Source organism: Eumetopias jubatus, unplaced genomic scaffold, assembly GCF_037043125.1.
Source record: "Eumetopias jubatus isolate StellerSeaLion01/CBP00866 unplaced genomic scaffold, mEumJub1_p1.0 scaffold_14, whole genome shotgun sequence".
NCBI classification, from domain to species: domain Eukaryota; kingdom Metazoa; phylum Chordata; class Mammalia; order Carnivora; family Otariidae; genus Eumetopias; species Eumetopias jubatus.
The window spans coordinates 80,371,732-80,386,720 of NW_028274820.1; the positions used below are offsets into that span (position 1 = coordinate 80,371,732).

Genomic DNA, 14,989 nt, shown 5'->3' on the forward strand with positions numbered 1-14,989 from the left:
GAAGCTTAGAAAAAAAGGTTCCACTACACATTCATCAACACCACCTGAGACCCAAGGCCCAGAACATTCTATAGCAACATTTAACAAAATGAGCAAAGATAGTATTTATCAGATCGGTAGTAAGACTTAATCCAAAAGTTTCTCTGCCATCCATTTCCTGACATGCACGTCTGAGTGTATTCTTCCGTGCATGATGGTTGCATGATGGGTGATAAATCCTGGAACGGTGTGTAGGCTAGTCTTATTATATCCCACAGAAACTAACCTCAAGGACTGGAAAGACTGACCCCCTCTACCCTACTCAAGATCAAGTGATAGGGTATTTTCAACCCTAGATTTGAACAAATCGTAGCTAGTGCCTATGTCTCTGATAGATTTTTTTTTTTTAAAGGAATGGATTTTGAGGAGAAAAAAATATGGGGCAGAGAGGTATAGAACAGAAAATACAAATGTAAGCTGTTTTACTAATTGTTTTATTGCCACAACAAATTCGTACAGAGAGGAACCTGTACAAAACACAATAAAGTTTCAAAGATTGAGGTGTTCCCTTAGACAAGGCTAAAAATTTCAGTCTCTGGTATTTGGAATTTGGGCTGCAGTCCTTGTTCTTGGATGGATCACTGGGTGTGTGACACAGGCCATGCTTTTAACCAGACTGAAATAGCAGAACGGCCAGTTGGCCCAGGTAGGAGCAGATGAAGTGTTTGGTTTCATGGGTCACCCAACTACCAAAGTTCCTTCCTCGCCATGACGCAGGGCCAGGAGGGGTTGTACTCCTTAGTACGGTCCACAAACGTCTTCTCTACATCCTATTCCGCCAATGCCCGAGCAGCACACTCCACCCAGCCCTGTTGTAGCTCCTCTGACACACTGGCATTTCTCATCATGGCCTTTCGGTCTTTGTTTTGTTTCATATTTTAATTATTTAATGTTTATTTTTCCTTCTTTTAGTAAGTGTCTCAACTCAAACATGCTTTCTTTAGGGTTTTATCAGTAGCTAAAACACAACATTACTGTGAGCTAGCCAGCGATTCCTGCAAGCACGTTGTACACATTAAGATACTACTTCTCCAAATATGAAAAACCCACAGCAAACATCATACTCAATGGTGAAAAACTGAAAGCTTTCCCTCTAAGATCAGGAACGAGACAAGGATGTGTACGCTCACCACTTTTACTCAACACAATACTGGAAGTCCCAGCCACAGCAGCCAGACAAGAAATAAAAGGCATCCAAATTGGTAAGGAAGAAGTAAAACTATCAGTATTTGCAGATGATGTGATAGTACATAGAGGAAAACCCTAGAGACTCAACCAAAAAAACTACCAGAACTGATAAATGAATTCAGTGAAGTTGCAAGATACAAAATATACAGAAATGTGTTGCATTTCTATACAACAAAGTAGCATAAAGAGAAATCAAGAAAACAATCCCATTTACAATTGCATCAAAAAATACCTAAAAATAAACAACCAAGGAGGTTAAACATTGGTACTCTGAGAACTATAAACAATCATGAAAGAAACTGAAGAGGACACAAACAAATGCAAAGATATTCCATGCTCATGAATTGGAATATTGTTGAAATGTCTACAGAAAAAAATCTACAGATTCAGCGCACTCCCTATCAAAATACCAACAGCATTTTTCATAGAGCTAGAATACTAAAGTTTGTATGAAACCACAATAATCTGATTTTAAAGTGGACCTGAAGAGATGTTTTTCCAAAGAAGACATACAGAAAAGACATTTTCTAAAGACATGAAAAGACGCTCAGCCTCACTAATCATCAGGGAAACACAAATCAAAACCACACTGAGATATGACCTCACACCCGTCAGAATGGGTAGTATCAAAAAGAAATCAGCGTTGGCGAGGGTGTGGAGAAAAAGGAATCCTCACGTACTCTTGGTAGGAATGTACACTGGTGCAGCCACTGTGGAAAATAGTACTGAGGTTCCTCAAAAATTAAAAATAGAAATGCCACACAACCCAGTAATTTCAGTACTGGGTACTTACCTAAAGAAAATGAAAATATTAATTTGGAAAGATTTACATACTCTATGTTTATTGCAGTATTACTTATAATAGCCAAGAGATGGAAGTGACCCAAGTGTTGGATAACGAAAATGTGGTATCTATATACAAAAGATTATTATTCAGCTATAAAGAATGAGATCTTGCCATTTGTAGCAACATGGATGGATCTAGAGGGTATTATGCTAAGTGAAATAAATCAGAGAAAGTCCAATGCATTTCACTTATATGTGGAATCTAAAAAAAAGAAAAAGAAACAAACAGAAAAAACTCAGATTCTAAAATACAGAGAACAAGCTAGTGGCTCCCAGAGGAGAAGTGGAGAACAGGATGAGTGAAATAGAGAGGATTACGAGGTACAAACTGCCAGTTATAAATAAGTCACAGAGATGAAAGGTACAGCATTACACAATATTGTGGTAACATTATATGGGGACAGATGACCACACTTATCATGATGAGCACTGAGTACAGAATTCTTAAAGCTATGATGTACACCTGAAACCAGTATGTTAATTATATTGCAATAAAAAAGTACTCTTCCTCTCAATCTATGAAGAAACTGAAGCACAGAGAGGTTTCATAACTTTCCCAGGATCCCATAGCTATTAACCGGGAGAGCCAGGATGTGAAGGCAGGTGGTCTGGCTCCAGAGCTCATGCTCCTAAGCCATGCTGACCCTTTAAATATTGGATGGACAGGAGCCCTTCAAGACTCTCCTTAAGGAATCCTCTCAAATGAATTTCCCTAACAATCAGATTTTTGGTACAACAAATTTACCTATTTTTTAATTAGAAGAAAACCTATTTGATCTTTGATTACTGCATTCGTTCATCATAACAGCAAAATCTGGAAAATAAAGAAAATTTCACTCATAGTAGCATTTTTCTATTTAGTGTATTTCATTTCTCAAGTTTTATATGCATCTCTTTTCTGTTTTTTTTTTTTTTTTTTTTTTTTTTAAGAGAGGGAGGAGGGGGAGGGGCCGAGGCAGAGGAAGAATCTTCAGCAGGCTCCATGCCAAGCGTGGAGTCCGACGCAGGGCTCAATCTCACAATCCTGAGATCATGACCTAAGCCGAAATCAGGAGTTGGACACTTAACTGAGCTACCCAGCTGCCTCTATATCCATCTGTGTTTTACTACTATCAGAATAGAAGCAATTCTATAACTATAGTGTATTTTTCAGACTAACTTTACATAAAAGCAGCCTGATGTTTCAGTCTTCATACTTCCTTTTCTTGTCTTGAGAAGATTCAAATAAACCCCAAATATCTTATCTTCCCAGGTGTCCTCCCTTCTGCCAGCTCTATTCACCCTAAACTCTGCACATTCTCTCTGCGCAGGCACACCACGGGATGAGTGCCATATGCTCCTGGAGGGGTGAGGGAGGAAATGATAAATCATAAATTTCTGAAGGGGCCATTCAAATTCCCTAGTCGGACATCCCCTTCAGCAGTCGATGAAAGCAGGCCAGGACAGGTGTGGTGAGTCACCGACGTTAGTGACAGAACTGGGACAAGGACAAGGGTCCTGGCTCTTACTACAACTGTCACTGCCCTGTCCTCCATCTGTACACCATTCAACTACACAAGTCAGAGGAAGGAACTAAAAAATTTTAAATAAAGTCCAAATCTTTCCTGACCTCCCACAATGCTCACTTAACAAGCCCAAGATTTTGCTTTATAAACTCAGTGTTAATATTTTAAAACTTCTGGATGCATGCAAAGAAACAAAAAGTACTATTCTGTCAGTACCTAGTACAAAAATTTTATGGTAAGGCAGCAATTGAGATGGAACTGACCTATTATAATCCTGTATGCTGTTTATAAAATTATATAGTATTCCTAAATAGTTTTCACTATAATTTTTTGAATGCCCCAAAATAATTAGGATAACCTATGAATATGGTCTGTCTGTTCTGAAAGAAAATTTTAAAAGACCTCATATTCTACTTTTAATTACTTGGCTTGATTTCCTTTTAGATGCTCAGATAGGACACTGAAGGATACCTGAAAGCAAAAGAGTGTAGTTATTTGATTCGTGAAAAAGAAGAAAATAACATAGGTTAAAATATTACGCCCTGGAGAAAACTCTTGAGAGTAAAAGGGTGTTGAACAGAAAGCTGCACTGAAGCTTAAAGGCAAACTAATTTATTACAGGAGAAATCAGAGAAGTTTTACAAAGAGAGTTAGAAGTTAAAACATCTAGTTTAGTGATTATTAAAGCCATGCTTGAAAATGTTTCTACCATACTAATTATTACATAATTAGTCACTAGTAAATTAAAATGAAACAAAGTTCTTAATGATTTAAGTTAGCATATAGGAAGGGACATGAATATAAGGCATTTGGAAAAACAAAGTTGGCTTTAGGGCTTCCTCTTTTTTATCATTCTGTAACAGTTACGCTGATGTTTACAAAGTATCACAGACAGACTTCTCTTCTGGAAGCTGAAAGCTGTGTTTGGGAAAAAAATTATTAAGAACCTAGCAAAATACTTTTGTCAGAAGTTTTGGCAAGGCATTAAGAAGTGGGATTTCTATGAAATTAGAATAAGTCAGAATAAGGTAAACTCACATTGGGAAGGCAAACAGACCTACATATAGGTTCACATGTCAAAACACAGTTATTTTAGACAAGGACATGTAGGAAAATCATTCTAAAAACTCAACTTAAATTGAGAACTTTTTCCAGGGAAAAAAACAGACCTGTACTTTCTGTAAGGCCTGGATCCTCTCAGCAAACGCCACCTTGACAAAAGTAAGATCTTCCTTCCCTTTGATCATGGACTATCCCCTAAACAAATTGCAGATCATAAACCTTAAAATCATCAACAGTGCAGTTTTATTAAAGTGCAGTCATTTCAACTTATGAGCAAATGCCAAGTTTGACAGCATGACACCCCAGCCCCTGAATGCATGGCTGGTCGGCTCTCTGGGAAAGCACGGGACAATAATAATGCAGACAGCTTGGTGCTTATGCTGTTCTTCCGGCTGGAAGCTGAACTACTGTGTCTCCCCTGAAGCAAGAAACAGGCCTAGTGCCTTTTAAATCTTTATGATATAAATTAACAGAGACTTTAATAAATGACAATTACAAAATATTTCAGTACATCTGTTTAATCAACAAATGTTTAAAGAGCCAAGCATGATTCTGCTACAAAGAGAAACAGGAGATTTATGGGACAGTGCTTTGGCTAACATTTTATCTTCCCAGTTCTTAACTGTGACAAAACTATTATATAGTTATACACTCACGAAGTTTTTATTTATTTTTTCCTATAAAATAATCAGCTGCATGCAGACCTCGGATAGATCCAGATCATCTGCCTTTACGTATTTGTGAGTTTAATTTTCTTCTTTCTCCTTTACCATTGTAGAATTGTCATAAGAATCATTTGTTTTATTTAGTTCCATTTTATTTTACCTTTCTTTTGACTGAAAAAATAACACCTGATTTAGGAAAATGTTATTTAATAAAAACAGGAATGGTATTCTGGGATTTAAGTTAATACTGTTACTTAGCCACTAGGCTATGCTAAAGGACAGTCCATTTGTTCAAGAACACTTCTGTCTTCCAGCCACCCAAAAAAGGAGGAAAATAAATTTAAAAACTGGATATGAATTATTTAGCCATTCAAAACCTAGCTGGTAATTCATTTAACAGATATATATGAGTTTATATAATTAGTCTATAGGACATATTCCCAAAGAATAAATGAGCCCTTTTTAAAAAATCAAATCTATGTCATGTGGTAATGTCCAGTTTGGTTTTAAAAGAATGAAATCATCTTTATTTTATTTAAAATAAGTATATTTTCATTTACATGTAGTCAATCCTATTTTTTAAAAAAAACTATAATGTCTAGTCATGGACTGATTAATTATCAGAGAAACATGAGCTTTTTATCAGATATATTTTTCTGCTTATAAAAAGTTTTTTTTTAATTTTTTTGTTATATCACCATACATTACATCATTAGTTTTTGATGTAGTGTTCCATGATTCATTGTTTGTGCGTAACACCCAGTGCTCCACGCAGAACATGCCCTCTTTAATACCCATCACCAGGCTAACCCATCCCCCCACCCCCCTCTCCTCTAGAACCCTCAGTTTGTTTTTCAGAGTCCATTGTCTCTCATGGTTCTCTCCCCCTCCGATTTACTCCCCTTCATTCTTCCCCTCCTGCTATCTTCTTCTTCTTTTTTTTCCTTAACATATATTGCATTATTTGTTTCAGAGGTACAGATCTGTGATTCAAGTCTTGCACAATTCACAGTGCTCACCATAGCACATACCCTCCCCAATGTCTAACACCCAGCCACCCCATCCCTCCCACACCCTAACCACTCCAGTAACCCTCAGTTTGTTTCCTGAGATTATATAAAAAGGTTTTTATCAGATCTATTTTTCTGCTTATAAAAAGGTTATTTAGGGCACCTGGATGGCACAGTTGGTTAAGCCACCCAGGTCATGATTCTGGAGTCCTGGGATCGAGTCCCACATCGGGCTTCCTGCTGGCAGGGAGTCTGCTTCTCCCTCTGACCCTACCCCCTCTGTGCTCTCTCTCTCACTCTCTCTCAAATAAATAAAATCTTTTTTTTAAAAAAAAAGGTTATTTAAAAAGGCAACAGTTGAGAACCAAACACATTTGTTTTAGATATTTTTCACGTTAAAATTATACTCTACCCTCTAACTTGTGTTTAGAACCCTTTGTATCTCAACTTAGGAATGTAACTTACTGCCATTTTTTCCTTAAAACTCTAAGGACCATACTACTATTTTCATCATCATTATTATATTAATACCTATCCTTGACTGCATACTGGGGGTGGGGCACTGAGATTCAAACAGGTCTAAGAAACTCACAGGGCAGTTGGGGACACAAAAAATAAACACTGGTAAAATATAGTGAAGGCCCACACAGGTGCTATATATATATAGTGATGAATATTCATTACACGTTATAATAGTTCACATAAGAGATGCCCACATTCTTAGAACATCCAACAGGTTTTTATAACTAAAGACCCAGAGGATTTCAAAGTCTAGTTCTCAAAAGTGCTCTGAAGATAAAAATCCATAACCCTCCCAATTTATTGTTTAATCCACTTGACAAGTCTATCTATAAGAGGGGTCTGCCATATTTTAAAGATAAATTAATCTTTTTTTAACTTGACTTGTCTCTTTTTCAATTATTCATTACTCATCTATTAATTATTCATTATCGGATGAATTATTGACAGAACACAACCCAGCCCCAAAGCAAAATGCTATTAATCTACTACTCATATCCTATTATCGCTTTGGCATATGATAGAGTACTTGGAAGAAAAAGGTTAGTGGACTTTCTCTTCTTAAATGTAATTAAGTTCAGTAAAATCCATTTATGAGACACTGCAGAAAAAAGATGAATACAGTTATGATGTACGTCAAATCATGTTTGCCCATATACACAGGGGTGATATTTAAAATATTTTTGTGTTTCCACAAGCACCAAGGAACCCAAACAGCTGCTTGTGCTAAAGCACCTGTACCTGCCCATAGGGATAAACTGCCATGACAGCAACGCTGAAAACCTTTAATTCTGGTTGATCATCATCATCATTATGTCCAATATGGACATTAGTTTCTACTGAATCTCTATTATGAAATATGATATTCTTGATTATGCTGCATAACATACAAACTAGCAGGACAGCATCACATGTATTTTCAGTTCTAGAACTCCTTCCTTTTACATACTATAAACTGCAGAGATACCTGAATGTCTAGAATTGCCTATTGGTATCTTTTAGGAATGGCAGATAATAATTCATGTGGCTGGATCTAAAGCATTCCTGATCTGAATCCAAAGTGAGTTCTTGGGCTTTCTATATTAAATTGAGAGGCTATTTTGAGATTACAATTTTCTTTAGTGATCCCCTTCACCGGTTAGTCTTTGACAGAAGTCAACTCCAGACCCATCCTGGGGTTCCTGACTTAGTCAAGGGCTCAGAGATAAGATAAAAACCAGTTCTCCTTCAGTGTAAAGGATTAAAAAAAAAAAGGGGGGGGGGAAGGAAAACAACCAACCAAAAAATCAAGTCTTGGCAGGGGCTGGACTGCCCCACCTGCCCTGGAGCATTCTAAAGGAAGAAGTTGCCAAAGAGGAGAGCAGGGCTTTCTTCCCACAGAAGTGAAAGGCTGCAGACTTGCTATGTGCCCAACCTCCTGTTTAGTGTCTTGGTTCTTGGGACACTTTGAAGGCTCCAGGGGTATTCATCATGGTGATGGCCATGATGGTGCCCTTCATCAAAAGAGACTGATATAAAAATAGTAGAGAAATAACTGCAGTGCCTGGACTATGTGTTCCTTTATGCCTAACTCTAGACTCTACTAGTCTCTAAGCACTTTAGGGTGGTAATATTCTCACTCTCTATGCCAGCTGTACCCAACTTGTCTTCACTGGCTAAAAGTCCTTCCAGAACTCTTTATTGACCATGGATATGCTATGTCATGTGACTGGGATGCCCTTCCTCCTCATTGCCCACCCAAATTCATACTTCAAGTTTCATCTCAAAAGTCAGGTGTCTTGTGAGATTTTCATGACTAACTGCACCTAAAATCAGAAGTGTTCTTTCCACCAGATCCCATTTGTCTCTTGAGGTTTGTTCCAGAAGGAACAGAGTAAGCGCTCAATACAAGCCTGCTAAATAAATCAATGGTGAGCAGGTAGAGGGAGGAATGAGAAGAACTCTAAATATTAAATCCCAGGAACTCCATCTCCATTATGAGCTGAGTCATGGCTGGCCTTTAGTTTGTGTTACTACACTGAAGATGCCATAATGTGGGCTACATTTTCCTTTCAAAGAGCCCACCCTCTGAGCTGTTCTTCCCATCAGTGAGCCTCGTTCTGATGCTGCTTACACACTGCCCATCCAAACCAAGGAAGCAATGTAGCCCTCAGTCCCTGTTAGTCATCCAAAGAATCCTTATCTTATTGACTCATCAGTTAACTCCGCCGCAGTGCTGGTGATCTGGCTCCAAAGCCAGCAGACGGCACCTCTCCATACAGGAATGCACGTTCTTAGACTCTTATGTTGGTCGCTAATCTCAGAGGGAGCCATTTTAGCAACTGCTTCTCTCCACTGTGAAAAAAGGTTGCATTCCTTCCTAATAACTAACAGCCCTGTGCTGGGATTTGACTGTAGTGAGTCCCACAGGGTTCATGTGAGAAAGACCCAGGTTTTTAAAGAACTCATTTTATTAGATTCAAGAGTTCAGACCTGTTACCTCACCAACTACAAGGGAAAAAGAACCCTGGTTGAGATGAGGGCTGACCCCGGCGCACGGTAGTCCCCAGGAAACAGGCTTACCCAGCAGCGTCAGTTCCTCCAGGAGTGATGCCATTTTCCACTCACACACTGGATGAACACTCACATCCCTCCCTGACAAAACTTGCACAGCCTCCTGGGGTTGTATCTGAATAACATTTTAGCTTTAATCTATTTTATGTAAGTTTATTTCTGGAGACCTGAATGCTATACTAGTTTGAACCAGCATTATATTTTGGAAAGTATCTCTTAGAGTTTATCTCCATCTATCACTACTCTTCATCAATATAAATGATGTAGAATACCACTGCAATCGATTACCAATATTTTGTTAGCATAGAAGCAGTTATCTTAACTAAATACCCATGTATTTAGATAAAAAGGTATCTAGGAGTTTAAAAAATTAAGTTATTCCATAAATGTCATTTTTGGGGATATTCCATGATATACTTACTGGCTCTGTCAGTAAACTGACAAAAGAGATACATTGAAATTAAATCCAGTAATTCAGGAGAAAAAGATCTTCAAGTACACACTCACCCACTATGTTTCATATGTGGTGGTTTATCCATTCGCACTGCTAATTTGATTTTTAAGTCAGAGTCCTGGCTATTTTTTGGAACTACCATTCGGTGCAACTCAGCTGACTTGGAGCTATTAGAAGTTGGGTATAATATCACCTGTAAAAGACAAAAAAGAAAGAAAACATTTAAGTGCACAATACAGTGTCTAATGATTGGAACGGAAATCTTTTCTCTGTTTTCCTGTTTAAAAAGAAGGTATCATGCCCAAATGTGTCTAAACCATTTGACTCCCACCACAACAGATGGGTTTTCAATACAGACTCATTTATCTTTTTGACAAATATGTGTTTTCATATTATCACATAACGAGTTTTCTTCCTGTGTCACTTCATAATGAGGTAAGAGCACAAAGGCTCCAGCTGAATTGACAGCTGAGAAATACTTGTTAGACACCTATAATTTCAAGACTATTCTAAACTCCTCAGGACAAAAGTTCAGAAAGAAGTATTTTTTGAAATTATAGATAGCATGTTTAAAAAAGTAAAACCAATTATTTTAGGCAGCAAAACTAACTCATTTTAATATTTTCATTGTAAAATAGTATTAAAGGAAATCAACTCAATTAGAGATGGAAAAGACTGACATCATAGCACATTTTCTGCCTTAGGTCACTACCAAAGGATTTTCCCCCCTGATAACATGTTTTAGAAACTATGAGAAACTATGACTGAAACAAAATAATTTTTAACAAAACCTCCAAATTACCATGTGATTATTTCAGAACTCTACAGCTTCACAAAGCCAACACAGAAGAAGAGCTTACTCTTCATATACAAGCCTACCTCATCTTAGTGCATTTCACTTTCTTGTTCTTCACAGATACTGCATTTTACAAGCTGAAAGTCTGTGGCAACCCTGCGTTGAGCAGGCCTACTTGAAACCTCACGTCCCGTCACATTTTGGTAATTCTCAAAATGTTTCAAATTTTTACATTATTATTATATTTGCTATGGTGATCTGTGATCAGTGAACAACTGTGATGTTACTATTCCAACTGTTTGGGGGCATCACGAACCATGCTCACGTAGGACAGCAAACTTAAATTTGCGTTTATAAATGTGTGTTTTCTGACTGCTCTACTAATTGATTATTACGCTGTCTCTCTCCCTCTCCTTGGGTCTCCCTATTCCCCGAGACACAATAATATTGAAATTAAGATACTAACCTTACAATAACCTCTGAGTGTTCAAGTGAAAGAAGGAGTCACGTGTCTCACTTTAAATAAAAAACTAGAAATCACTAAGCTTAGTGAGGAAGGCATGTCAAAAGCCAAGATAGGCTGAAGGCTAGGTCTCCTGGGCCATGTTGTCATTGCAAAGGGAAAGTTCTTGAAGGAAATTAAAAGTGTACTCTAGTGCATGCACCAGGGATAAAAAGCAAAACAGACTTATTGCTAATACAGAGAAAGTTTTAGTGGTTGTGAGAGAAGATCAAATAAGCTATAATATTCCCTAGAACCAAGGCTTAATCCAGAGCAAGACCCTAACTCTCTTCAATTCTGTGAAGGCTGAGAGAGATAAGGAAGCTGCAGAAGGAAAGTCTGAAACTAGCAGAGGCTGGTTCATGAGGTTTAAGGAAAGAAGCCGTCTCCATAACATAGAAGTACAAGGTGAAGCAGTTAGTGCTGATGTAGAAGCCACAGCAAGTTATCTGAAGATCTAACTAATAAAAGTGGCAACACTAAACAACATTTTCAATGTACATGTACAATTTTCAATCAAACAGTATTCTATTGGAAGAAGAGGTCATCTTAGACTTTCATAGCTAGAGAGGAGAAGTCAATCACTGGCTTCAAAGCATCAAAGGGACAGGCAGACTCTTATTAAGGGCTAATGTAACTGTTGACCTTAAATTGAGGCTAAGGCTCATTTACCTACCATTCCAAAAATCCTAGGGCCCTTAAAGAATGATACCAAATCTGCTCTGCTTGAGCTCTATAAATGGAATAACAAAGTCTTGATAACAGCACATCTGTTTAAAACAAGGTTTACTGGCTATTTTAAGTCCACTGTTGAAGCCTACTGCTCAGAAAAAAAAAAAGGTTTCTTTCAAAATATTACAATGAGATTAATGTTCTTTCCATGCTTGCTAACACACCGTCTATCCTGCGGCCCATGGATCGAGGAGTGATTTTCACTTTGAAGTCCTATGTAAGAAACACATTCCATAAGGCTAAAGCTGCCATAGATAATGACTCCTCTGATGGATCTAGGCAAGGTAAAGAGAAACCTTCTGGAAGGGATTCACCATTCTAGACGCCATTAAGAACATTTATGATTCACGGGAAGAGGTCGAAATATCAACAGTAGCAGGAGTTTGGAAGAAGTGGATTCCAATTCTCCTGGATGATTTTGGGAGGTTTCAAAACTTCAGTGGAGGAAGTAAGTGCAGATGTGGTGGAAACAGCAAGAGAACCAGAAGTAGAACCTGAAGATATGACTGAACAACTATTCCTTGAGTTACAACAATATTGAAATTCGGCCAACCAGTTACCCTGCAATGGCCTGTAAGTGTTCACATGACAGGCAGAGTCACTCAATACAGGGCTGCAGTGTCCTGGTAACCTTTAGCAGGTAAGAAGGTACTTCTTGTGGAAGTGGTTTGAGATGGAATCTACCCCTGATGAAGATGCTGTGAAGACTGCTGAATTGACAACAAAATTTTTAGAATATTACACAGACTTAGTTGGTAATGCAGTGGCAGGGTTTGAGAGGATTGATTCTAATTCTGAAGTTAGTTCTACTGTTTGTAAAATGCTAGCAAACAGCATCACATGCTTGAGAAATTGTTCATGAAGAGTCCATCAATAACAGCCAACTTCATGTGGTCTTAATTTAAGAAGTTACCATGGCCACCCTAACCTTCAGGAACCACCACCCTGATCAGTCAGTGATCATCGACATCAAGGCAGGATCCTCCACCAGCAAAAAGATTATGATTTCCTGAAAGCTCAGATGATGGTTAACGTTTTTAGTAATAAGTGTTTTTTAATTAAGGTAGTTACTTTTTAAAGACAATGTTATTGCACACATAATACAGTATAGTGTAAACATAACTTTTATATACACTGAGAAACCAAAAAACTCATTTGACTCACTTTATCAGGATATCCATTTTATTGCAGAACTCTGGAACTAAACTCATAGTAACTCTGAGGAGTGCCTGTACATAAAATGATATATTTTCCCCACTTCAGTCAGTCATAACATTATTTAGACACGGCCTATATCCAAGCCTTGATATTTTTTAAATGGGAGAACTATCTTCTGAAGGATAAAGATATGAAATGCAGTATGTATATTTTAAGCCACTCTTATTTTATACCAATGTGAAAAGTCAACCAACCTGAAATTTCTATGTAAATGGAAGAATTATAAACATGCTCAGGTATGCTAAAATGTTCTTACAAACAAAACATGGCAACTGAATTTGGCATGCTCTGCCAAAACACAAAAGTCTTCATTTCCATGGATAAGTGGAACTATTCACAGAGAAATTTTCAAGCAAAGCTCTTTTTCTCTCTAGGAAAGACAACAGTCATAAAAGCTACTTAAACTATTCTCAACTTCCACGTTGTTAAATGCAACTACTATTTTGAGACTTTTCTCAAGCCTATCCTAAAAGCCACAGCTGACGTGAATCCAGCTTATCTATACACTTGAGCATATAAAGGCACATCCAGCAATACATAAAATGGCATTTGTGATATTTTAAAAAAATGGTATCATAGAATTAGTCCTTTCTGACGGCTAAAATATCCAGTGGAATATTTTACAGATTCTTTCTTAAATGAGAGTTAAAAAAAAAAAGTGATAATTTTTGGCTCAAACCAGTAGACAAAACAACGTTATTATCAACTTAGGGGAAGATTCCAAAAAAGAAACAAAGACTAAGAGCTGCATCTCGCTCTCTGAAGCTATATAGCTGCCATTCCCCTAGCGATTCTGGAAAGCTTTTTCTTGTTCTGCCTACTACATCCTTTTATCCCCCAAATTTATTTTGGCATGAGCCACCTAAAGACTCTATTCCTTTTTAATTCTTCCTTGTTTGCACAAAAATTGGTATTGTACCAAACTCCAAAAGGATGAGAGGATGAGAATATTTAAACGAATATTTAAATACAGGATGAGAATACTTAAATGAATATTTTGGCCATTTTCTCATTCTCTAAATGCTGATGACAGTTACTAAATAAGGTCCCCAAACAACTAATTGCATCCGATCCACAAATTAAGGATCCTCTTACTACTGAATACCATTTCTGCCACATTTCAGTTTCCTAATGTGTACTTTTAAGTCAGTGGAAGGATTTACTGCTTAACTCTGTTCAATTAAACATGTGAGGGCCCATTACGTGGGGACACTCAAAGGTGAAAGAATACGGATGGCTCAGATCCCTCAGGGAGTCCATAGTTTCTTCTTATCAGAGCTAAGAGCTCAGATATTATCTGATGATCTTACTTCCCCTTACTGCACTTCTATCCCTAAGATGTACCAAAGTTTTCTGATTTTGTCAGTCTCTGAGTTTACTCACTGTCATTTCTTTGGTGGCTCTGTTCTATCACATGTGAAGCTAATACCCTGTGTTACATTTCTTCCTTTTGAAAGACCTAGAATTGTCTGTTTCTCGGGACTTGAAAGACCCAAAACTGTCTGTTTCTTGGGACAAACACTGACACGTGTAACAAACGGAGGTCCATACATATGAAATACACTGTTTGTAAAATAACTGTACTGATGGATAAACCCTGGACTTAGTCTTAACAATGACTGTAAGGCAGTTTCCAGGTCCCCAAATTGCACACACATGAAGTGGTCATGGCCCTCTACGTGATGTTGCCACAGATGATAACAGACAGGCAGCGACTCCCCATGTGTAGGCCCCAAAGGGCCAGGAGCAATAAAGGACAAAGGAGTTCTTTTTCAGATGCAGAACAAGGGTCTAATCAAGAGATCCTCAACACTGCCAGGACAGGAATTCAGTGCCGTCCCTGGACAAATATTGCTATGGATTTTCCACTGCAACTTTTTTTTTTCTTTTCCCCGAATGG

General features: G+C 37.8%; 1 protein-coding gene and 1 pseudogene across 15 annotated transcripts in view; both read right to left on the reverse strand.

The window, feature by feature from the left end:
* CADPS2 (calcium dependent secretion activator 2) overlaps positions 1-14,989 on the reverse strand; it is a 506,725-nt gene that overhangs the window by 214,212 nt on the left and 277,524 nt on the right. For all 15 annotated transcript variants that reach the window (XM_028104882.2, XM_028104880.2, XM_028104885.2 and 12 more), the window contains exon 8: positions 9,895-10,034. In XM_028104882.2, coding sequence (XP_027960683.1) covers positions 9,895-10,034 — 140 coding nt within the window. The remainder of the gene's footprint in view (positions 1-9,894; positions 10,035-14,989) is intronic.
* LOC114210589 (dynein light chain 1, cytoplasmic pseudogene) lies at positions 647-893 on the reverse strand (annotated as a pseudogene).